We start from the raw sequence: 27,224 nt of genomic DNA, 5'->3' as shown, positions 1-27,224 counted from the left end.
TTTTGGTTGTTGTAAAACCTTTTTTTAATGAAAATACTAAAATAAAGATATATTAAAAGGTGAATTATTTAGGGAGACAAAGCATTTAAGATATATACACATGCAGGTACACAAAGATGGATTCCAAGCAATTCTGTACTTCCTCCATGCACAACAGCCATAACAGACTGGGTCACTAAATGGGAACTATCACAAAAATAAAAATATAATATTAGCTTCATCATACTGAAATAAGAAACATAGTAAATACAACAATTAAAAATTCTGAAATAATCAAGTTTATCTTCACTATTGCTCTCTCAGCATCAGGAGTTGGGTGTCAGTATTAGAGCTCACGCAAACCGATTCCAGTACAAACAAAATCTAAAAAAATATCTGCCTTTTGCACAAATCCTGCATGTAGAGAGACATGATGTCTGGTGATTTTAAAAGAGTGAGCTCTAATACATCTTCTAGGCAAAAGGAGCCCCCTATAAGATATATTGGAACTGTCAATGAATATCTGACACCCAACTGCTGCATGAAGACAGAATGAAGAGAAACAGATGCCGAGAGAGGAATAGTGAAGATAAACTTGATTATTTCAGAAACAAAGCAGAATTTGTAATTGACTGTATTTATAAAGTTTCTTACTTTAGTATGAGGAAGCTTATATTAAATTCTTATTTTCGTGATGGTTCCTGTCGTATTTATGCTCCTATAGTCCTCCAGGGATATAAGATTCTCAGCCACGATGAGTAAGTCTCTCTTGGATTTAAGGATTACCATTCATCCTCCCTGTCTACTGAAACTGTATGGACAGAGAACTCACGCACCAACCTGATAAAGCGGGAGTCATCTGGGTCATAGAGACTCATGAGCAGCTCAGCATCTTCCCCCATATTACATACAAAGTTCTTAAGATTCACATAGAGACTGTAGGTGTGGGCCATATGCAGAATGGCAGAACTCCTAGAATCCAGAGGCTGCAGTTGGGACTGAGAGGGGAAAGAGAAAGGAGGAGTCACAAAGCCTATACAGATCTCTGTATACAAACACAATATATGCGGCTATTTTGCACATAGGTGCCGGGCATAATGAAAGGCATTTATAGCATCTGGCAAACATACTCTTTGCTTTGCAAGTTTTCAAAAGAGTCTCAGAAGCTCCGAGTTTGTGCAAGTGACAAAAGCTGAGAGTGGGATGCTGGGAGGGGTGCCTGCAGGTTTAGGGGTGCCTGCTTTACCTTTTCCTCCTGAATTCGTTCTTCAATCCGCCGAGATGCAGATTCATGGGAGCGATACAAAGTGATGATGCTGGTTTCATCGGGATCCAGGATGTTTCCATTTTCATCTCTCACCACCAGGTCCAACCCAAGGATGCTGTAAAGGTCAGGCAAACAGTAAATATACTGGGGGAAATAGCCATCAACTTTAAAAGGGAACTAAAGCTGGCAACAGATTTTGGCAATGGTTTCTACGAGGCAGGCTCTACATCAGCTCCATGAACACAATTTCTCTCGATTAAAGGGGTTGTTCACCTTTAAAAGAACAGTTCAGTGTAAAAATAAAAACTGGGTAAATAGATAGGCTGTGCAAAATAAAAAATGTTTCTAATATAGTCAGTTAGCCAAAAATGTAATGTATAAAGGCTGGAGTGACTGGACATCTAACATAACAGAAGACTACTTCCTGCTTTTCAGCTCTCTAACTCTGAGTTAGTCAGCGACTTGAAGGTGGGCCACATGGGACATAACTGTTCAGTGAGTTTGCAATTGACCGTCAGCATTCAGCTCAGATTCAGGTCAACAGTTATGAGCCATGTGCCGCCCCCCCCTCAATCTCTGATTGGTTACTGCCTGGTAACCAATCAGTGGAAACCAAGAGAGCTGCAAAGCAGGCAGTAGTGTTCGGGCTATTATGTTACACATTCAGCCTTTATAAATAAACTATATTGAAAACATTTTTTATTTTGCACAACCTATTTACCCAGTTTTTATTTTTATACGGAACAATTCCTTAAATTTAACTTTTAGCATGATGTAGAGAGTGATATCCTGAGACAATTTGCAACTGGTTTCCATTTTTGTGTTTTTTGACTAATTTAGCTTTTTATTCAGCAGCTCTGCAGTTTGAAATTTTACACATCTGGTTGCTAGGGTCCAAATGATTTGAATACGAGAGTGGATTATGAATAGGAGAGGGCCTGAATAAAAAGAGGAGTATTAAGTCTACAAATACATTTGTAGCCTTACAAAGAATATGTTTTTTTTGATGAGGTCAATGACCCCCCCATTTGAAAGAAGGCAATTCATTTAAAAAAAAACTATAAAAAAAAAAAAGATAAAATGAAGGTTAATTAAAAAGCTGCTAAGAATTAGCACCAAATGCCTCCTAATATAATGATTAAGCAACCAACTTGCTCTTGTTTCATTTCTGTTTCCCCAGTTCATCGCTCCTCACCGGTTGCCATAGTCTATCTTTGCTGTCACTTTCTTCTTCAGTTCAGCCAGATCGTCCTTGGGCAGGGTTCCAGACAAGATCTGGGAGCGCCATTCCATCAGTAGGGACAGCATTTCTTGTATCTGGCTGAACTGCAGCCGACTGTTGTGCTAAAAAAAATATATTATATATTAAGCCATGCAGCTGCCATGTTCTACATTTCCCAGCTTCCCCGGCAACCAAAGGCTGATAGCCTATTCTTCCCAGCATGCTCCAACAGATGGAGTTAAAATATGTTACTAGGCTTTTCTTTACAGCTCACAGATTTTCTTGATAGGAAACTTACCACATAGAGAGAGTGCCAGAGATTTCCCCATTCTCGCAGGGTGGCAGTAAGCTCCTGTACCAAGGGCAGCTCACTGGGCACTGCCTGATCATGGAGCCTGCAAAATAGAAACCAGTGTTATATGGCATCAGAAATTTAGATTTACCTATACTAGATATGGCATCAGAAACTGCATCCAATACATGTAGGGATTAGAGAGGCAGGGGTGACTAAAGGTTGACTTGTCATTGTCAAGTCAGTGAATCTCAGTAACCATCATTTATCATCTGTGGGCAAGGTGCAAAAAAAAAATGGGTGCTAGGGACACCTATTTTATGTGGATACTGCATCCTAGATGCAACTAAAGTGAACAAAAGAACCAATATCCACCTGTATACACACTTACTGGAAGGGCACTTAATCCAAGGCATTACACACTCAGGCCAGCTCCAGCATGTAAAGTGCTACAGTCACACACACGTGCACACACACACACTTTCCAATGCAATCAGTAGCAACAACTCTGCTTACCCTTTATCCTCAGTCACCTCTTTCACGTGAATATAGGTAGATGGAAAGATACCCTGGGAGGAAAGAAAGCAAAGTCAACAAATCAGTGGCACTCTGCTGAAAGACACATGAAGGAATGCAAACTGTGTACACACTCTGATGGCATTACTCAGCATATAAGGGATTACTGTACTGTGTGTGTGTCTGCCCAACTCTGTAACAGTATATACAGGGTTAATCACTGCTCTGCCCCAGCTAACATTTGGATATTGCACTTGTTTCTCTGCACCAGCATGCACATGTTTATTGTACTTATTTCTCTGCACCAGCATGCACATGGTTATTGCACTTATTTCTCTGCAACAGCATGCATATGGTTATTGCACTTATTTCTCTGCACCAGCATGTGCTGGTTATTGCACTTTTTCTCTACACCAGCAAGCATATGTTTATTGCACTTATTTCTCTGCATCAGTACGCGCATGGTTATTGCACTTATTTCTCTGCATCAGCATGCACATGAATATTGCACTTATTTCTCTGCATCAGCATGCACATGCTTATTGCACTTATTTCTCTGTACCAGCATGCACATGAATATTGCACTTATTTCTCTGCACCAGCATGCACTTAGTTATTGCACTTATTTCTCTGTACCAGCATGCAGATGAATATTGCACTTATTTCTCTGCACCAGCATGCACTTAGATATTGCACTTATTTCTCTGCACCAGCATGCACATGAATATTGCACTTATTTCTCTGCACCAGCATGCACATGGTTATCACACTTATTTCTCTGCAGTACCACACCTTACTGCATTCACTGCTGTGCAACCACACAGTGGGGCGGATTTACCAACATAGGTGCTAAACAGCAGACCTGCAGTTTCCAATAACAAGGAACCAGCAATTAGTTTAATAAAGTCTACAGCAAGCTTGAAAGTGATATCAAAGCACCAATTGTTTACTACAGGCAATTGTGCAGTTTTGCACCTATGACCCACAAATCTGCCCCAGAGTGGGTACAAAGAGGTTACCCCACTCATTACTACTATATAGTTGTATGAAACCAGTTGCTGAACTGACAGGCCTGTGGATTTGTACAAACCATCAACAGCAGGAAGAATCCGGTCAGTGCAGCCATACATGTGCCACACTGGGACAAATGTTAGTCTATTATTCAGTGGTGGCACAGAAATGACCATAGTTGGTACATGTATGCTGCTATTAGTCTGCCCAAGGACTGAGCATTTAATAAAGTCACTGGAATCTCAGTACGGATGCACCAAATCCAGGATTCACCCAAGTCCAAATGCCTGGCCTCATAGAATCTGAATCTTCAAAATCACCTGACATTTCACAACACGAGCAAGAAAACGTTTTGTCCCCTTTTTAACCCTTCCTTGCATGTGCAAATTAGGTTTTGTATTCGGTTCGCAATTCAGTCAAATCCTTGATGAAAGGATTCAGGCCGAATCCCAGAATAGTGGATTCGGTGCATCCTTAATTCTCAGTAACACTTTTAACGGCGTACTCAGTTCAGTAACACCAAAACATTAAAGTCTAAAGTAATATATAAGAATATATAAGAAAATATGTGTACTGTTGTGCTGCACTGGTAAAACTGGTGTGATGCTTCAGAAACTCTGCTAAACAAACTGTGTAGCCATGGGGGCAGCCATTCAAAGCTGAAAAAGAAGAAAAGGCACAGGTTACACTGTAGATAACAGATCAGCTCTGTAGTATACAATGGGATTCTTCAGATCTGTTATCTACTGTGTATCCAGTGCTTGAAAGGCTGCTCCCATGGCTACATAGCATTTTGTTTATATGAACTATAGTAGTCTTTCTGAAGCAAACACTCATTTTTTGCTGTTACTGTTCCTTTAATATAAACTATTGCTGCTGGAGTTCATAGTCTGTACATTCCATGGGGATCAGGAGTGGGGCCTGCGTGCCTCAGGAAACGGAGCAACAAGCCTGTAGCTGTGAGCATGCAAGGAATGATGGGAACATACACAGGCTTTGGGATCTGTGAGGCAGGAGCACAGAAAGCCACAGCAGACAGGATTCACCTGACTAACTGGTCGGCTTATTTCATCCCGGATACATGGATATAATCACTGGATTAGCATGCGCAGTGTGAGGAGAGCTACAGGGACATAGCAAATAATAGTACTTTGGTTCACCATCACCTATGAGATTGCCGTGCCTCCGAGCAACACGGCAGGTCCCGTTCACACATTTAAAAAGGGATTGTTTACCTTTAAATTAACTTTTAACATGATGTAGAGAGGGATATTCTGAGACAATTTGCAATTGGTTTAAATATTTTTATTATTTGTGGTTTTTGATTTATTTTGCTTTTTATTCAGCGGCTCTCCTGTTTGTAATTTCAGCCATCTGGTTGCTAGGGTTCAAATTACCCTAGCAACCATGATTTGAATAAGAGACTGGAATAGTCTGATATGTATTGCATTGGTGTATTGTGAATTATTACCGGTTAGAGAGAACAGGGAAATAGTCACATTAGGTTTCTATCGCCTGTGAATGATAGATGGTGGCAGCGAATGAGTTTTGTGGGTGTTGGTTGGTGTTTGGGGTGCTTTTGTGTTAGTCTAACCTGTGTGCAAGGTGGGTGAGATATTTATTTATTTATGCAAGGTGGGTGAGATACTGAGTTAGTGACCCCTGATAGCCACACCTAAAGTCACGTGGGGTTGGAAGTACCGTATCCGTGACACCTACCCTCACTCTGTTTAACTACCAAATGCAACACCACATCCAGTACCACATTTCTCACCCACTTAATTTGATCTTGCCCACTCCCACACCTTGTGTATTACTCCCTTGCCTTTAGAGTGTAAGCTCTTTCTGCATAGGGCCTTCCTCACCTTTTGTACCGGTATTGATTGTGATGTATGTAACTCCATATATTCTATGTATAGAATTCATGTGATTTAGTTGTATAATCACATTTACTTTACAGTGCTATGCAATATGTTGGCGCTATATAAATACATGTTAATAATAATAATAATAATAATAATAATAATAATAATAATAATAATAATAAGATAGGCCTGAGTAGAACGATGAGCAATAACAATACATTTCTAGCCTTACAGAGCATTTGTTTTTTAGATGGGGTCAGTGAAGTGTCAGAAGAAGAAGGCAAATAGTTCAAAAACGATAAATAGGAAAATGAAGGACAATTGAAAAGTTGCTTATAATTAGCCATTCTATAACATACTAAAAGTTAACTTAAAGGTGAACCAACCCTTTACAAAAACCCAACAGATATGCAACGTTCCATACACATGAGAACTATACAGGTATGGGACCTGTTATGCAGAATGCTCGGGACCTGGGGGTTTCCGGATAACGGATCTTTCCATAATTTGGATCTTCACACCTTAAAGGAGAAGGAAAGCTATGGAGGCATTTTATTGCCAATAGATTAGCTGCAAAAGTGCAAGCTATAACACTATATTTATTTTGCAGAATGTTTTACCATACCCGAGTAAGAAGCTCTAGAAGCTGTTTGTTTAGGATAGCAGCTGCCATATTAGCTTAGTGTGACATCACTTCCTGCCTGAGTCTCTCCCTGCTCACTTATAGCTCTAGGCTCAGATTACAGCAGAGAAGGGGGGGAGGAGCAAACTGAGCATGCTCACGCCCGGGGCAAGGAGGTTTATGCTGAAGCCAGGAAGTCTGATACAGAAGCCCATGTATACACAGTAGAAGGAAAGAAATGCTGTGTTTCTTTTGACAGGGAACTCAGAGCAGCATTACTTTGAGGGTTTACTGGTATATTTAGGTGGGCCTTTCTGATAAGGCTTACTTAGTTTTAACCCTTACTTCTCCTTTAAGTCTACTAGAAAGTCACGTAAACATTAAATAAACCTAATAGGCTTCCAATAAGGATTAATTATATCTTAGTTTGGATCAAGTACAAGCTACTGTTTTATTATTACAGAGAAAAAGGAGATCACTTTTAAAAATGTGATTATTTGGATAAAATGGAGTCTATGGGAGACATCCTATCCATAATTCGGAGCTTTCTAGATAACTGGTTCCCGGATAACAGATCCCATACCTGTATTATCACACGGTCACTTTACAGCGCTACGGAATAAGTTTGGCGCTATATATAAATACATGTTAACAAAGGGAAAATAAATCCAACTCCAAATTAAATTCATCCAGGCAGTACGCCCAATGGACTGCCACAGTCTGTAGATCCTGCAGGTAAAGTGGAGAAACGCAGTGCAGGAGAAGGGGCCCCTATGTAGACCAGATTCAGAGTCCAATGTCCTACAGACAGTCCCTCCCACAACTGGAATAAATCATAATTTTCCCAGATCAGTCTGGAAAATAAAAATCAAATCCTGATTTAACGTTAACACGAGCGCTTGTAAATGAGCCCACTCGAGACCCGTGACCCCGTTGTTTCATTTTTACCCAGCAGTGTTGTTTTTGAAATGTTATTACTATTTTGCAAATTGAATATTGTATAGAATAATACAATGTTTTATTTTCGGCAGACTCTGCTCGGTTCCACATAATATTATGCTATAAGATTACATTTCCCCTTCTGTTCTGTTTTTCGTCTGGCTGTTTGCATGCAAGCTGAATATTCCTATCAGTTCCAAGGTACTTCCCTTTAAGCAGCCGTGAGTCAATTCTGCTTTCATTTCAGGGGTTCTGCATTTCCCCCTCTCGTATATCAAAGCACTCACCGCCTGTGTGTGTTTTATTTGCACTCTCCGACAATACTATTACTGTCCACAGAAATGGCTGGGAACGAAGGACACCAAGAATGGAAATGATGTGGGACTTACACAGCAACCAATGTAATTACAGGACAAAATGGTAAAATGTAAATGAAATACAGAAAAGGATTCCTGGCATAAAAATACCCATATACTGCCCAAGCCTAAATAGACCAAATGTCCAATTTCTGAAACTCAGACAGGCATTTTTATCTGCTTGGACCGACTACCCAACTGCCTTATCCAAAATCCAACCCACTACCCACCATGAAACTGCAAGTGACATCTTTAGGAGTTTTGGGGGGGGGGGGGGCTCTTCAATATACATAGAATTCCATAACATTCAACTGTACAACCAAGCTCAACTTTCTGCCAGCAATTAGATCACTTGCAAGAGAAGAATTAGCTTCACAAGACAGTGCTACCAAATCCACTGCACTACTCATTGTATCGAAGCAAGACCATGGCATAATGAAGTAGCTGGAAAAAGAATTACTAACTAAACAAGCAAGGCCACCTTGTGTAAGCCAACTACAACTAATGGGAACTATCATGTATACAAATGGTATAGGAAGCACAGAAAACGTTCAATTTATACAATACAATTCTTTTTGAAAACGTTATCAAAGCAGTAAGGTTCAAATGCACGAGACTTCCCCTATAAACCAGGAATAAAGGGAGGAGGAGATTAATAAAGGCGAAATAATATGTTCTCACGCCCTTGCAATCTGCGGTTATAAAGTCATCACTAGTCATCAGTGAAATATATTGTAAGTACGAGTTAGTGAGTTGGAACCAGGGTAAAAAGGATAAGCCATTGGTAGATTGGTAGAGTGTGAGAGAGGGATTGGTAGAGAGGGATTGGTAGAGAGAAAGAGGGATTGGTAGAGAGAGGGGTTGATAGAGAGAGAAAGAAGGAGAGATTGGTATAGAGAGACGGAGAGCGGGACTGCAGGCAGATATCTCACGTGAGCAGATTTACAACATTAGAATGATAATAAAGTTTTATTTTTATTTAAACGGAATTTCTTATCTACCAGTGCATGATACCACTTCCCTTAGAAGGACCTGCCTCTATACCGGTACCAAAATAAACCTGCCTGTGGCTCTCTCCTATCAACAATGACGCATTTGTACCTCCTAATCACAGTCACGCCAAATATCCAAGCAACTGCGCAACCCGCCTGCCGCCTTTTCGGCAACTGCATTTCTACCAACTTTCAGCAGTGTTTGTAGTTAGAGCTTAATATAGAGGTAATCGGGCGAGGAAAGACCCTCAGTACTGCATCCCAACAGGCAGCAGCTCAGCCAAAGGGCAGATACTTTGTTTACCATTCACTGCCCACTTTCCAGATACAGGTACGAGGCCTGTTATCCAGAATGGGACCTGGGGTTTTCTGGATAAGGGGCCTTTCTGTAATTTGGATTTCCATACCAGAAGTCTACTAAAAAAAAAATTCATGTAAACATTAAATAAACCCAATAAGATTGTTTTGCGTCCAACAAGGATTAATTACAGCTTAGTTGGGATAAAGTACCAGGCACTGTTTTATTATTATAGAGAAAAGGAAATCATTTTAAAAAATGTGAATTATTTGATTAAATGGAGTCTATGGGAGACAGCCTTCCCGTAATTTGGGAAAATACAAACAAGCTACAAAAAAAAGTAGAAGGCGCACACTTTTTAATAATAAATGCGAGGTGTTAATCCAACAGGAGGTTGCCCATTAAAGGGGTTGTTCAACTTTAAATTAACTGTTAGTATGATGTAGGGAGTGATATTCTGACAATTTGTAATTGGTTTTCATTTTTTATTATTTGTGGTTTTTGAGTTATTTAGCTTTTTGTTCAGCAGCTCTCTAGTTTGCAATTTCAGCAATCTGGTTGCTTGGGTAATGTGAACCCTAGCAACCAGATTGCTGAAATTGCAAAATGCACTGATTTGATCATCAGACTGGAATATTAATAGAAGAGGCCCTAAAAAGAAGGAGGAGTAAAAGAAGTAGCAATAACAACAAATGTGTAGCTTTACAGAGCATTTGGTTTTTAGATGGGGTCAGCGACCCCTTTGTGAAAGTTGGAAAGAGTCAGAAGAAGGAGGCAAATAACTCAAAAACTATAAAATAGAAAAAATGAAGACCAATTGAAAAGTTACTTAGAATTAGCCATTCTATAACATACTTAAAGTTAACTTAAAGGAGAACCACCCCTGTAAAGTCTACACTATATATATGCTCAAAAATGAAAAATCGGATAGTTTTATTAGCCAAAAACAGAATTGCATAATCAAATCATTTGCGCTGCTCGTTTCGACAATAAACCGCTCTTCATCAGGGGCACAAAGTGAAAAAATAAATAAACAAAAAAAGGGCCTGCTATCCAGTTTTTCATTTTTGAATTAACCCGTAATTCAAAGCTTTCTGGATAACAGCTTTCCGGATAACGGATCCCATACCTGTACAAAAGTTAAAGCGTTGATTTATTAGTAGGGATGCACCGAATTCAGGATTTGGCCAGGATTCGTCCTTTTTCATCAAGATTCCGATTCGGCTAATTTGCACGGCTTATTTGCACATGTAAATTATTCACGAAGGATTCGGTCGAATCCCAAATAGTGGATTCAATGCATCCCTATTTATTAGACTCCAAACATTCAGCCAATGACAGCGGCTTGAGGTCTGCAGTTTATTTGTTCCATGGATATGCAACGAGGTATGTGCTCGGGAGGAACGCACGGCTCTTGCTGTATATTTCTCTTTAATTTACTCTTCAGAGCATATCACTTCTTCCTGCACAGAACCTGATTTCCTGTCAGTGGTTTGAGAAGAAACCACCAGCCGCTGGTCAGTGTTCCGGCACCTACAGCTCAACAAGAATTGCAACCAGGGTGCTACTACTGAGGCACTGCTGACCAGCACCCATTCAAAGGCACAACCTGGGTGCCCAACTCATTCAGGCACTTGCAGGGGTTGCATTGTTTCCACTGCTGGAAAGGGTGTATTATATAATGATATATCTTTAAAGCAGAAGGAAAGCTACCAAAGCATTTTATTGAAAATATAGATTAGTCACAATAGTGCAAGCTATAACACTATATTTATTCTGCAGAATGCTTTACCATATCTGAGTAAACATCTCTACACACTGTCTCTATTTATTTAGGATATTAGCTGCCATATAAGCTTGGTGCGACATCACTTCCTGCCTGAGTCTTTCCCTGCTCAATCATAGCTATGGGATCAGATTACAGCAGGGAGGGGGGGAAAGGGAGGGAGGGAAAGAGGAGCAAACTGAGCATGCTCAAGCCCTAGCCCTGCAGGTTTAAGCTGAAAACAGGAAGTCTGATACAGAAGCCCATGTGTACACAATAGAAGGAAAGAAATGTAGTGTTTCTTTTTATAGGACTCTGTATTACTTTGAGGCTTTACTGGTGTATTTATTCACCTTTAAGTTAACTTTTAGCATGTTATAGAATGGCTAATTCTAAGCAACTTGTCACTTGGTCTTCTTTATTTTTTTTTATATATAGTTTTTGAATTATTTGCCTTCTTCTTCTTCTGACTCTTTCCAGCTTTAAAATGGGGGTCACTGACCCCCATATAAAAACACATGCTCTGTAAGGCTACAAATATATTGTTATTGTTACTTTTTATTAGTCATCCTTCTATTCATATCCAAGTCAGTGCATGGTTGGTAGGGTAATTTGGACCATAGAAACCAGATACCGGAAATTGCAAACTGGAGAGCTGCTGAATAAAAAGCTAAATAACTCAAAAACCACAAATAATAAAAAATTAAAACCAATTGAAGATTGTCTCAGAATATCACTCTCTAGGTCATACTAAAACTTAATTTAAAGGTGAACAACCACTTTAAGCATTTATATAAAGTTGGGTTTGGGTACCAGGAGGGCACTAGAGCCATCACAGTGAGGAAGAAAGAATTAAAGGCAGTTTAATAACTTCCAGAGGCTCTTGGCAGGATGTGATTCTCCCTGGAAATATCTGAATGGGGAGCCAAGAGCAGCGGCGCGGCTGTGCCAGAGCATTGTCTCCTCAGAGTTACTGCCATATACCCAGCATTCTCACACACATGCAGCTCAACCGCTCCCATTCATGCCCTGGGCCTTCTGCCTAATGCACTTCACTTAAACCTTTCCCACTGCAGAGTAAACTTACTAGCCATCTGCAAATAAACGGGATATAATTAAAAAAACAAAATGATCTAATGTAAGAGACTCTAGTTCTAAGCAATTTTGCAATATACAGGTATAGGATCCCTTATCCGGAAACCCAATATCCAGAAAGCTCCGAATTACGGAATGGCTGTCTCCCATAGACTCCATTTTATCCAAATAATCCAAATTTTTAAAAATGATATACTTTTTCTCTGTAATAATATAACAGTACCTTGTACTTGATCCCAACTAAGATATAATTAATCCTTACTGGAAGCATAACCAGCCTATTGGGTTTATTTAATGTTTAAATAAATTTCTAGTAGACTTAAAGCATGAAGATCCAAGTTATCCGGAAAACCCCAGGTCCCAAGCATTCTGAATAACAGGTCCCATACCTGTACATTTATTAAAATATTTTAACATTCAAAACGGTCTTTTAAAAATCATTGTAGGTATAGTTATCGAAAGCAGCATATGTCTGACCCTTTCTAATTCTGAATCTTGACAATGTAGTAGAAGCCTGTTCTCTTCCAGCCAAGGGGCTGATTTACTAAAGGGTGAAGTGGCCGTCGCTAGTGAAAATTCACCAGAAATCCTATCCGCAGGGACAATTAACTAACAGGCGTAGAGGACAAATCGCTAGCGAAAGAGACACTCACAAGCGCAGTTTCGCACCCTATCACCAAGCGACTTTTCACTCGGGTGAACGATTGTTACTCCGCAAATTCACTAAAGTGCGAATTTTACAGAATGTTCTTTTTCGCCAGAGTTCCCTTCACCAGCTTAGAACCTGGCCAACTGATAAGATGAAGCTACATCCTCCTCAATCTTATGGCAGTGACATCATATCCTGTATTCCGGAAAGTCATAAAAGTTCTAAAATAAAACGCTGACTTTTTTCATATTTTAAAGCGGAATTGTCTTTAAAAGTTGTAACTATTACAAATTTTTGTTTTGACCTTTTTTTTAACCATTTAAGGGGCATGCCACATTTGTTTTAGGGTGGGCTCATGTCTAGGGCATTAGAGGATCTCTTTAGTCTATATTTTGCCACTTTTTTAGTCTTTATAGTGGCCACTTCAAGTATTTGCACCAACATCTGTAATAAAGACGACTATACGACCTATATGTACTCGCCCTATTCTAATTGACCTAAGAGTAAAGTTTCCTTTGGCAGAAACAAACGTTAGCTAAAGTTCCCTATGAAATGCTCCCGATGACGAATTAACGCTAGCGAAACTTCGCCAGCGTTCAGCTGCCGAGACACAACTTCACATTTTAGTGAATTAGCATAAGTGGTGAAGTGGCGCAAAGGGTGACAAAGCCTTTGCAGGCGAAAATTCGCCCTTTAGTGAATTTGCCCCCGAAGTCTCAATTTTTCACCAAACTTTGCATGTTTCCTTCTAGGTCTCTTAGCAACGGGCTTTTGCCACTTTGTTTCAGTCGTCACATGGGATGCACTGGTCTACTGAATCAAGCAAGTGGAAAAACAGCCTAGTTCCTTAGGCAGTCTGGAGTGGTTTATGGTCATGTTCTTTCCCAGCACAAAATGCTGCTTCAAAACACCACAAATCACCTCTCACTGACAGCAATTTGACACAATGCCACCAATGTACTAACAAACATACCGATTTTACTCCTGCTTTTCCCAATGCTACTTTAGGCACCATCTCTCCCTACTATACCTGCTATCCCACAGTCACACTCCCTTCCCAGAGACTATTATTCCACTGTTACTATAGGCACCATCTCTCCCTACTATACCTGCTATCCCAGTCACACTCCCTTCCCAGAGACTATTATCCCACTGTTACTATAGGCACCATCTCTCCCTACTATACCTGCTATCCCACAGTCACACTCCCTTCCCAGAGACTATTATCCCACTGTTACTATAGACACCATCTCTCCCTACTATACCTGCTATCCCACAGTCACACTCCCTTCCCAGAGACTATTATCCCACTGTTACTATAGACACCATCTCTTTCTACTATACCTGCTATCCCACAGTCACTCTCCCTTCCCAGACACTATTATCCACTGTTACTATAGGCACCATCTCTCCCTACTATACCTGCTATCCCACAGTCACACTCCCTTCCTAGAGACTATTATCCCACTGTTACTATAGGCACCATCTCTCCCTACTATACCTGCTATCCCACAGTCACACTCGCTTCCCAGACACTATTATCCACTGTTACTATAGGCACCATCTCTCCCTACTATACCTGCTATCCCACAGTCACACTCCCTTCCCAGAGACTATTATCCCACTGTTACTATAGGCACCATCTCTCCCTACTATACTGCCTATCCCACAGTCACACTCCCTTCCCAGAGACTATTATCCCACTGTTACTATAGGCACCATCTCTCCCTACTATACCTGCTATCCCACAGCCACAGTCACTTCCCAGAGACTATTATCCACTGTTACTATAGGCACCATCTCTCCCTACTATACCTGCTATCCCACAGTCACACTCCCTCCCAGAGACTATTATCCCACTCCCTCCCAGAGACTATTATCCCACTGTTACTATAGGCACCATCTCTCCCTACTATACCTGCTATCCCACAGTCACACTCCCTTCCCAGAGACTATTATCCCACTGTTACTATAGACACCATCTCTCCCTACTATACCTGCTATCCCACAGTCCCACTCCCTTCCCAGAGACTATTATACCACTGCTACGTACAGGCATTATAGAAGCTCCTAACTATTGTAGATAAAGATGTGCAGAGACAAATTTCCTGGGCACAAAACAATCTATACTTTGCAAATCCACAGTCCACTAATGGGTGAGTGAATATCATAAAACATTTTATTTGCAGCTTTCTGACATAACCACAGAAGTTACAGTAGTATAATTGGCACATATCTATCACCAATATTAAAAGCAAGCAAGTAAAATACACATACTGTATTACATGGAACACAAACAGACACTGTGCATAATAGTTACATTTGGCTTTTCCCTGCCTATAATCAAAACATATAATTAAGGAATATCCCTGCCCACAACACTCAGACACGCAGGCATCAGAGACATGATTAAAGGGCACATATACTCTATTTAGAGGCACAGGTTACGGTATGGGGGGTGCAGTTTATGCATTTATGTGTATGACCTGTATCTGAAATAGGCCTATGCAACAATGTTTAGCGAATGCATGGGTTTGTACAGAATTTATTCTTACGGTATATTATATTGCCCTGTGATCCTTTTAGTATGCTATAGAATGCTCAATTCTAAAAAAAAAATGCTCTGTAGGGCTACAAATGTATTGTTATTGCTACTTTTTATTAATCATCTTTCTATTCATATTCCAGTTCAAATCAATGCAAGGTTGTTGGGGTACTTTGGACCCTAGCAAAAAGATGTCTGAAATTGCAAACTGGAGAGCGGCTGAATAAAAAGCTAAATAACTCAAAAGCCACAAATATTGAAAAATGAAAACCAATTGCAAATTGTCTTAGAATCTCACTCTCAAACTAAAACTTAACTCAACAACTCCTTTAACTGTTGACAGTCCGTTAGTCCCAATGTTTCCTCCCTCCGGCCACTCCAATTTATATGGCTCTGTTTAGTATGATCTGGCACAGAAGTATTTAGTATAAAATCTTGGCAGAAAATGTGTTTTTTCCGACGACTATCAGGAAATGATAATAATAAAACTTTTGCCCGGTAGCTGTCAGGCTGAAAACAGATTGGGGCCATCCCCAACAAATTCCCTTTCTGAAAGGCTTCCTCTAACCTTCCTCAAGGTGCTGCACAAATCACACGATATATAAATATATACATACCGGTATATGTATTAGTTATCAGTACAGTTATGTCCACTCTTATTCAATGTTCAATTTATCAATCCATCCACCTGCTGGTTGCTAGGGTCAACATATCCTAGCAACCAGATCGGTATAATATGGAAATAGAGAGCTACAGAACAAAAAGCAAAGGCCAGCTGTCACCTGCATCACAAGGCCAATGTATACATTGAATTAAAATTCAAGGTCAGCTTCCTATGTTATCAGCGTAGATAAGAGCCACCAAATGCAATGCACCAATCTAGAAATTAAAGTCTGATCTTAAGTCCACAGAACAGAACCAGCTACTCACCTTCTTGCCTTTATGCCTTAGTGTGGACCCGCGGTACCATCCTATGCACGGGGCGAGAGAAAGACAGTAAGTTCTATTGATCAGAACATGTAATTATAATGCATTTGCTTACACAGAATGCACCAAGAGATTGCAGAGAGGAAAGAACAAACTTAATGAGGCCCATGGGTCTCCTTATGGGGTCTAGGCAGCTGCAATGCATTTTGGGTAATCCATGACACCATACACAGGATCATGCACAATGCTCCCGACTCATTATTGAGGGATTTCAGTGATGTGCCTGTTTTCTAATCAATGAGATCCAGTACGTGTACAGATAAGAATAGGTATGGGATCTGTTATCTGGAAACCAGTTAACCAGAAAGCTCTGAATTATGGGAAGGCCGTCTCCCATAGACTCAATGGGGGTCATTTATCAACACTGGGCAAATTTGCCCATGGGCAGTAACCCATGGCAACCAAATTGCTGCATTCATTCTTCTACTTGCAGCTGGCTTTAAAAAGCTAATCACCGATTGGTTGCTATAGGTAACTGCCCATGGGCAAATTTGCCCCATGTTGATGAATGAGCCCCAATGTTATCTAAATATAATCCAAATTTGTACATTACAGAAAGATCCTTTATCCAGAAAACCCCTTACCTCAAGCATTCTAGATAACAGCTCCCATACCTGTATTTTTAATAAGCCTGGATATTTTTTCCCATCCTACTTATCTGGCAGGTGGGCAGTAGATAAAAATCTGGTGCCCCCTAGGAAAACTTAGAGCCTTGCTAATTAATTAGTATGGGGTCTGCATCTTCTTTCTGTTGGCGGCCTTGCTGGTAATGCTAAAAGCATACAATACAATAAATAATACAATATAATTCAATAAATTAAATACAATAAATTCACTGCTTCCCCCGCCCCCCAAATTAGTTGAACCTCTTAAAACAGGTGGTTCACCTACACTTGTTGACATTATTATGCACACACAGTATAGCACTGGCATCATAGGTCCCATCAGCACCCACCACTATATGTTTTACTGGTGAGGGGTGGCCCAACAATGTAGGACCTGGGCCTTGATAAGTGTGATCAGAGATTGAGTTCTGTTCACTATTGTACTGTTGCACATGAGCAATTATAAAGCAGATCTGTGTGTTAGCCACATCATACTAATGACACAGACTTTTATTGTTTTGGAAACTGCTGCCAGACCAGTTGTACGGATCACTTCAATGATGGCACTGGCACTCACTGACTTTAATAGCAATCGGGTTTAAGTTTGAACGGTGCAATTTTGTCCAATCCCTGATAGTCCATGAGACCGCAGCTGCAAAATGATTTGGGGTTTTTTGTTGTACACAATGGAGTGCAGCAAAACAATTAACACTCACATGGTTTTTCCCCTCATACGAGACCTCTGATTAAATGTGGTGGGGTCCCACTGCTAGTATACCAGTCTGCGATGCACACCAGGTAACAAGCAACATATATATACAGCTGGTGGAGGATTCTGGCACGTTCAGCATGGAATGCACATTTATTCAAGGGGTTGTTTACCTTCCGACACTTTCAGTTCAGTTGGTTTCAGATAGTTCACCAGAAATAATGACTTTTTCCAATTACTTCCAATAATTTTTCGCTTTTTTAAGGGTCAGGGCAAACAGCAGATTCAGGAAGATTAGTCGCTGGCGACAAATCTCCTCTTCTTCGGGGCGACTAATCTCCCCAAACTGCCTCCCCTGCCTTCCCGTCGGCTAAAATGTAAATCGCCAGCGGGATGGCATTGGAACGATTTGTTTTCTGAAGTCGCTCGAAGTTTCCTCGTTAGGCAACTTCGGAAAACGAATCGACCCGAGTGCCATCCCGCCGGCAATTTTCATTTTAGCCGACGGGAAAGAGGGAGGCAGTTCAGGAAGATTAGTGGTCCTGACGAAGAGATTTGTCGCTGGGTGACTAATCTCCCCGAATCTGCTTGTGTGCCCTGACCCTAAAGCAGCTCTGGGAGGGAGGGGTCGTCGACTCTCTATACTGTTCTAAATTGATACATTTAGTCGATACATTTCCTATCTTTGTCCCTGCTGAGCAAAATCCCTGAGTTTCATTACAGGCAGCTGTTAGAATTGATACAATAGTTGCTAATATTCCAGAGATGCTGCTGAGAAATGTATCAACTAAATGTTGCCAAATTGTAACAGTTCAGAGTCTGCACCTGAATTACTGAGCTGCCAGATTGAAACACCATAGACAGGGTCATTAAACTTGTATTTTGGAAAAACAGTTAAAAATAAAAAACAGAAAGTAATTGAACTAAGGAAGTGTTTGGAAGGTAAATAACCCCTTGAACTTATCCTTGGCCATGTAAGGACGCTGGGAGTTGTAGTAAAACAACAGCAGCAGCTGCAGAGTGTCAGGTTGGACGATACAGATACACATTTGAAGCACCCATATGTGGCATATAAAGAACAGTAAATAACAATATTGCAACCACACTTCATATTTGCTCTGTGCCAGGCTAATTCCACACAATAGTGATTGAGCTCTTTCAGGGGAAGAATCCCAGTGGACAATGGCTACATTCTGCCGGGCCGAGTGAGTGGGAGGAGAGGGAGAGGCTGAAGGTCAGCAGGCAAGAGTGGAAACTCCTTCTTAGCCAAGTGCTGTATCCTACTCCTCCTCACTGGAGAATGCCTGCCCCGGGCTGCACAGCAAACACCATATGTAATGATTATTGATTGCATGGGAGTCATGTTTGTTCCACCTGCCTGACCTTCCTCACCATCTAATCTTCCCAAGTGACAATCCTCTCCCTCCTCTGGGTGGCTGTGTAAGGTGGCCGTGTAAGGGTATCCCAGGGTATAAGGAAAAAACAAGCAAAATCTTATTTGCTAGCTTAACTTGTCCTTTAAAGGGGCTGTTCACCTTTAAATTAACTTTTAGTATCATCATTTATTTATATAGCGCTGTCAAGATACGCAGTGCTTTATATTAGTATGATGTAGAGAGTGATATTATGTGATCATTTGTCACAGGTTTTCATTTTGTATTATTATTTTTTTAAGGTATTTATTTTATTGAGTAGCTCTCCAGTTTGCAATTTAAACAATGTAGTTGCTAGAGTCCAAATTACCCTAGCAACCATGCACTGATTTGAATGAGAAACTGGAAGACGAATTGGAGAGGCCTGCATAGAAATATGGGTAATAAAAAGTAGCAATAACAATACATTTGTAGCCTTACGGAATAATGAAGACCAGTTTCTTAGAATTGGCGATTCTAGAAAATGAAACTGAAAGTTAACTTAAGGGGTTAGTTCACCTTTAAGGAAACTTTTAGTATGTTATAGAATGGCCAATTCTAATACATTTTTCCATTGTTTTTTATTATAATTTTTTTTTTTTTTTTTTTTTTTGAGTTTTAGAGGTATTTGCCTTTTTCTAACACTTTGCTGCTTTCAAATGGGCGTCGCTGACCCCTTCTAAAAAACAAATGCTCTGTAAGGCTACATATGTACTGTTATTGCTACTTTTTATTACTTATCTTTCTATTCAGGCCCCCTCCTATTAATATTCCAGTCTCTAATTCAAATCACTGCATGGTTGCTAGGGTAATTTGGACCATAGCTACCTGCTAAGTGCAAACTGAAGAGCTGCTGAATAAAAAGCTAAATAACTCAAAAACCACAAATAATAAAAAATGAAAACCAATTGCAAATTGTCTCTACATCATCCTAAAAGTTATCTCAAAGGTGAACAACCCCTTTAAAGGTGAACCACCCCCTGTGTTTTTGGGTTACATGTTATTCAGTGCTGGAGTGCGTGTTGCCTTCTGCTTGTACAAAAAAAAAAAGAAAAAAGGTGGCCGCGTAAAGTGGATGTAATGCAGACAATTCATGCACATTGGTCTCTGATAAGCAAACCACACACAATCAGGCACAGTAGTATCAAAGTGCACCGGCGGAATCTCCTTATTGTAGTTACTTCCCCCATGCTCTGCAATGATTGCGTACTGGCACAAGAGAAGGACTGAAGAAGAACAGAAGAAGGACTGAACTGAAGAAGAAGGACTGAAGAAAAAGCGAATCCCTGGGGGAAGGCAACTGCTAACCTCCTACACCAGGCCAGCCCTCCTCTTTTTTAAAGGAGAAGGAAAGTCATTTCACACTTGGGGGTGCAAAATGTTAGGGACCCCAAAGTGAATGAATTTACTTACCATTTACTTACCTGAAACCCTGGGCCGGTGCTCCTATCAGCAGCAGCACCGGCCAAGGGTTATTCCAGCGAGCAACAACGGAGAGGATCGCTCAGTGGTGCTCAATTGTATAGCCCTGGGCCAGTGCAGTTTTCTGCACCGGTCCGGGGTTTCAGGTAAGTCAATACAATCACTTGGGGTGCCTAATATTTTGCACCCCAAGTGGTAAAAGACTTTCCTTCTCCTTTAAAGGGGTTGTTCACCTTCAGGTTAACTTTTAGTATTTTATTAATTGGCACATTCCAAGCAACTTGTCAATTGGTCTTTATTTTTTCTTTTTAATAGTAATTCACCATCTTCTTCTGGATCTTTCCGGCTTTCAAATGGGGGTCACTGACCCAATCTAAAAAACGAATGCTCTGTAAGGCTACAAATCTATTGTTATTGCTACTTTTTTTATTATTTATTTATTTATTACTTTTTATCCAGGCCTCCCCTAGTCATATTCCAGTCTCTAATCAATGCATGGTTTGGACCCTAGCAACAAGACTGCTGGAACTGCAAATTGAAGAGCTGCTGACTTCAAAGCTAATCACAAATAATAAAAAAATGAAAACTAATTGCAAATTTTTTCAGAATATTACTCTCTACATCAAACTAAAAAGTAATTTAAAAATGAACAACCCCTTTAAATGCTCCTGCTCGGGGTTGCAGTGTTCCCCCCATATTATTAATTAGGATTAATCATATTGAGTTCTCCCACCCTGGTGTTTTCATGGGCAGATACATTTAGGGTGACTTTGCTTGTTACCAGAGACTGCTATAACATTTGCAACATCCTGCAACTGTCAAGGGTAAAAGCATGCTGGGAGCTGCAATTCAGCTTCAACGACAGACAGAACATTATTTCCTCGATCAGTGATGTCATAAACTGCTAAACCAGGTAGGGAGCGGTGGGCTAACCACAGCTAAAATGTCCCTCGCTGTTAATTCATTATGATTGTATGAGCATAGAATCTCTTAATCGAGAAGGTATTAACTAGTTACTACAGAAAGAATAAAAAAGAAGTCTGTGTAGTGTAACTACAACTCCTATCTCCCTTCGTGCAACGTTTCAGAGATCTTCTCACCTTCATAGGTCTCCAGAATCTGCACCGTGTCTCCCACCTGCAGGCTCAGCTCTTCCTCCTGTGTCGCCTGGAAGTTGTAAATGGCTGCATGGAAGATACAACCACAAAATAATTATTTACAGTGTCAATCACATGTGATTATTCTGCTGCTACTATAGGCACCATCTCTCCCACTATACCAGCTATACCACAGCTGCACTCCCTTCCCAGAGACTATTATCCACTGTTACTATAGGCACCATCTCTCCCTACTATACCTGCTATCCCACAGTCACACTCCCTTCCCAGACACTATTATCCCACTGTTACTATAGGCACCATCTCTCCCTACTATACCTGCTATCCCACAGTCACACTCCCTTCCCAGAGACTATTATCTCTCTGTTACTATAGACACCATCTCTCCCTACTATACCTGCTATCCCACAGTCACACTCCCTTCCCAGAGACTATTATCCACTGTTACTATAGACACCATCTCTCCCTACTATACCTGCTATCCCACAGTCACACTCCCTTCCCAGAGACTATTATCCCACTGTTACTATAGGCACCATCTCTCCCTACTATACCTGCAATCCCACAGTCACAATCCCTTCCCAGAGACTATTATCCCACTGTTACTATAGACACCATCTCTCCCTACTATACCTGCTATACCACAGTAACACTCCCTTCCCAGAGACTATTATCCACTGTTACTATAGGCACCATCTCTCCCTACTATACCTACTATCCCACAGTCACACTCCCTTCCCAGAGACTATTATCCACTGTTACTATAGGCACCATCTCTCCCTACTATACCTGCTATCCCACAGTCACACTCCCTTCCCAGAGACTATTATCCACTGTTACTATAGGCACCATCTCTCCCTACTATACCTGCTATCCCACAGTCACAGTCCCTTCCCAGAGACTATTATCCACTGTTACTATAGACACCATCTCTCCCTACTATACCTGCTATCCCACAGTCACAGTCCCTTCCCAGAGACTATTATCCCACTGCTACTATAGACACCATCTCTCCCTACTATACCTGCTATCCCACAATCACAGTCCCTTCCCAGAGATTATTATCCCACTGCTACTATAGACACCATCTCTCCCTACTATTCCTGCTAGAGTCCCTTCCCAGGGGCTATAATCCTACTGCTACTATAGACACCATCTCTCCCTACTATACCTACTATCCCACAGTCACACTCCCTTCCCAGAGACTATTATCCACTGTTACTATAGACACCATCTCTCCCTACTATACCTGCTATCCCACAGTCACACTCCCTTCCCAGAGACTATTATCCCACTCTTACTATAGGCACCATCTCTCCCTACTATACCTGCAATCCCACAGTCACAATCCCTTCCCAGAGACTATTATCCCACTGTTACTATAGACACCATCTCTCCCTACTATACCTGCTATACCACAGTAACACTCCCTTCCCAGAGACTATTATCCACTGTTACTATAGGCACCATCTCTCCCTACTATACCTACTATCCCACAGTCACACTCCCTTCCCAGAGACTATTATCCACTGTTACTATAGGCACCATCTCTCCCTACTATACCTGCTATCCCACAGTCACACTCCCTTCCCAGAGACTATTATCCACTGTTACTATAGGCACCATCTCTCCCTACTATACCTGCTATCCCACAGTCACAGTCCCTTCCCAGAGACTATTATCCACTGTTACTATAGACACCATCTCTCCCTACTATACCTGCTATCCCACAGTCACAGTCCCTTCCCAGAGACTATTATCCGACTGCTACTATAGACACCATCTCTCCCTACTATACCTGCTATCCCACAATCACAGTCCCTTCCCAGAGATTATTATCCCACTGCTACTATAGACACCATCTCTCCCTACTATTCCTGCTAGAGTCCCTTCCCAGGGGCTATAATCCTACTGCTACTATAGACACCATCTCTCCCTACTATACCTACTATCCCACAGTCACACTCCCTTCCCAGAGACTATTATCCACTGTTACTATAGGCACCATCTCTCCCTACTATACCTGCTATCCCACAGTCACACTCCCTTCCCAGAGACTATTATCCCACTGTTACTATAGGCACCATCTCTCCCTACTATACCTGCTAGAGTCCCTTCCCAGAGGCTATAATCCCCATTGTTACTATACGCACCAATGCTACCTAATTACTATATGCCATGTACTATTGTCCTTTTGGCAGAATGTGTCAAAAATATCTCAAGTATGTAAGCGCCTGTAATAAGTATCAGGCAACTAACTGTCAATATATAATAAGATAACTACTAGCTCTGAACTTTACACTGACGCAGCTAGATAGTAGGGAGGGCCCCAGGCAGCACAGAACTGTTATTAACTAATGTAGGGCCCCTGCTAATAGAAGTCTGTTATACAGAAATTGGATTGTTTTTCTACTGACAACTGGGACAGGCTCAAAGAGAGACTTTCTGACTGTATAATTCAGCTACTTCTCACAAGCGGCTGTGAGGGTGCATGTTCTGTAAGGCAGTGGCACCTGATGGCAAAATATCAAAACAGGCTCTCACTGCGCTTTGTTGTTAATAGAGGCCAACTATTCATTGCACCTTATCAGGACAGGCTCTTCTGCAACTCTAATGTCAGATTATCAGGACAGGCTTATTGCAGAGCTGAATGTCCTTGTACTACAGGACAATGTCCCCACAGCAAATTAGCAGGACAGGCTCAGGGTGCTATGTCCAAACTGAGTTTGAACCCCATCTGCCCAAATCTCTAGAGTGCCACAGGTTGGATATTGATTTGGAAGATTTTCTGATTTTAGCCTCAGGGGGCTGTCTCCTCTATAGAGACAACTAAATAATAGGTTACACTTTCCTGCTGGGTTTCAGGATCACAAGGACTGCACAGCACATGTCAGGTACATTAAGCCTGGGGACTGCTGCAGCCACACACCTGACAAACTCCCTGTATGATTGCTATGACCTCTGTAAAAGGTGCGGCCTTGTGGGTCAGGCGTGGGACTGGTTTAACTCTTCCAAGTAACCACTGTGCAAACACCCCCAGCAGCAGAACAGCACTGAGCAGAAGCTTCATTTACTACACGTGATCTACCTTAATATGTACAGTGCTGAACTGTGTTGGAATCCCTGCACCCCTCTCTACTAACTCAATGTTTGTTAACCAGAAATAATAGGGAGCTGTTTCTTTGATACGCTTGATGTAGAAGGGTCTGGCTGAGACTGCGAGTGCCCCTGGGGCTACCAGAACAAAGGCTCAAAGGCGTGACAAAGCCTCCTGTACCTGTCACATCATGAGCAGCCAGACTCCCGGGGGTCACTGGGAGTGTTGTTAAGAGGGGAGCAGGTGCCAGGGACACAGGGAATACAATAGGGGACAGGAATACTGTGGGACAGGAATACTGTGGGACAAGAATACTGTGGGACAAGAATACTGTAGGAAAGGTAGACTATAGGAAAGGTAGACTATAGGAAAGGTAGACTATAGGAAAGGTAGACTATAGGAAAGGTAGACTATAGGAAAGGTAGACTATAGGAAAGGTAGACTATAGGAAAGGTAGACTATAGGAAAGGTAGACTATAGGAAAGGTAGACTATAGGAAAGGTAGACTATAGGAAAGGTAGACTATAGAAAAGGAATACTGTAGGAAAGGAATAATGTAGGGCAGGAATACTGTAGGAAAGGAATACTGTAGGGCAGGAATACTATAGGAAAGGAATACTGTAGGAAAGGAATACTGTAAAAAAGAAATACTGTAGGGCAGGAATACTATAGGAAAGGAATACTGTAGGGCAGAAATACTATAGGAAAGGAATACTATAGGACAGGAGTACTATTTTCAATGTAATACTAAAAGGAATACTCAGCGTGCAAAGCTGGGCACAAATCACTCCCCAGTTCCACATAAAGGAGATTCACTTCCCCCGGCTCTCAGGCCATTCAACTCAACATTCTCTTTAGAGAGATAGTAATTGGCCCTATGCTCTGGGGGCCCCACAATGGAAGGTTATACAAATGTATACGGGGTACTAGACAGAGGTTCTTTCTGCCGCCTGCAACTGTCAGTGTCTCCTGGAAGTTGTGTGTGGTCAGAGTTATCTCCCCAGTATAAATATGTGGGGCACCAATAACAGATATGCAGTTGGTCATAAATAATGGAACAACACTAAGGACAGTCCTGTCTCATACTATAGACATATTACTGGGATCACTGTGTCCAGGGCCGCTCTGAAACCAGCCTGTGGCCGCACTACTATTCCCAGCATGCTCTCTGAGAGTGCAGGGACTGCTGGGAGTTGTAGTTTGCTGAGGAGGAGCAGCAGCTGCAGTGGATTTAGGAGCAATAGAGGCAGTGGGTGCCAGACTGGGTGCCAGGGAGAGCAGGTAACACAAGTAACGCCTCGCACACACTCAATGACTTCATTTACACTCTGACAGAACCAAACGCTGCGACCGCCACTTACCCACTCCAAACTTCTCCCTCTTCGTGGGAATCCAGCGGGCCATTTTGGCAGAGGGAGGGCTCCCTACAGAGCTATCGTGCAGCCGCCGGACTCCTTCCCTCCCCCCTGCCCGCCGCGCTCCACCATCATTCAGTGACTCACTTTCGCACGGATTGAAGAGGGGGCGTGGTTAGGAAGTCCAGGGTAGGAGGAGCTGGCTTACCCTTCTCAGTAAGGACGGGCGGAGCTCGACTGTCCATCATTCGGGAAGTGGGCGTAGATAAATGGGTAGCGGTTTAGTGGGCGTGGTTTAGGCTGCCTATGACAGGGAGGGGCGTGGCTAAGAAGTTCCGAGCTGAAGAGGATAGGCCGGACACATGACTAAATTGCACAGGGGGTTCTATACTGTGCACTGCTTTGTACGTTAGTGGGGGGACCAAGGCGTAGGCTGAGGTACAGCTATATACGAAGGTCTTGCGCTAAAATGTATGGGACATAAGCAAAAGGGGCGTGGTTAATTTAAATGTAGGCGTGGCTTGCTTGATCCAATGGCATAGACCAGAGAATGAAGGGGTTGTGGGAGAGACTATAAGGAGGGGCTTTGGCTGTGTGGGTGTGGTTATTTGAAGCAGGCCCCGTGGACTGGGCGGGGAGATCTTGACCGCTGTGTGCGTATGGGCGTGGTTATATACGTGGGAAACAATATATGGGCGTGGCTGGGCAGAGTCGCTAATAAAGTGGCGGAGGGGGACGGGAAGAAGCGAGGCGCGAAGTGATTATAGGATGACGGCGCGGCGGAGCGCTCAGTGTATAGTTATGCGGAGTACGTGTGCGGGTAACCGAGAGAGCCTGTCACAGGAGAGAGAGAGTGGCCGCTTATAACTTCCAATGCGGCTTCTTCCCTCGCCCCTCCCTCGCACTGGGATCTGATGGAATGTGAAGGGAGGGGACGCTCGTGTAATTACAGGGCTTGCCACTAGGGGGAGACGTGCCGCCCATTGCCTTGTGCTTTCCGTGCTGCTGTGGGATAATTCTCTGTGGTATCAATAACCAGCTCAATATTTACATTGGGCCCTGACCCTGTTTATGGGGAAGCAAAGGAGCTGCTGTCAGCCCTAATC

General features: G+C 41.9%; 1 protein-coding gene across 1 annotated transcript in view; it reads right to left on the bottom strand.

Moving 5' to 3' along the window:
* dock5.L (dedicator of cytokinesis 5 L homeolog) overlaps positions 1–26,348 on the bottom strand; it is a 74,402-nt gene extending 48,054 nt beyond the window's left edge. Inside the window, exons 1-8 of the mRNA XM_018253480.2 lie at positions 26,125–26,348; positions 21,649–21,732; positions 16,344–16,384; positions 3,277–3,329; positions 2,767–2,863; positions 2,442–2,590; positions 1,226–1,361; positions 820–977 (exon numbers count right to left, since the gene is read on the bottom strand). Coding sequence (XP_018108969.1) covers positions 820–977; positions 1,226–1,361; positions 2,442–2,590; positions 2,767–2,863; positions 3,277–3,329; positions 16,344–16,384; positions 21,649–21,732; positions 26,125–26,167 — 761 coding nt within the window. The 5' untranslated portion in view covers positions 26,168–26,348. The remainder of the gene's footprint in view (positions 1–819; positions 978–1,225; positions 1,362–2,441; positions 2,591–2,766; positions 2,864–3,276; positions 3,330–16,343; positions 16,385–21,648; positions 21,733–26,124) is intronic.
* Positions 26,349–27,224: the final 876 nt, after the last annotated feature.

The sequence above is a fragment of the Xenopus laevis genome, chromosome 3L (genome assembly GCF_017654675.1).
Source record: "Xenopus laevis strain J_2021 chromosome 3L, Xenopus_laevis_v10.1, whole genome shotgun sequence".
Lineage (NCBI taxonomy): Eukaryota > Metazoa > Chordata > Amphibia > Anura > Pipidae > Xenopus > Xenopus laevis.
This window is presented reverse-complemented; position numbering and strand designations above follow the sequence as displayed.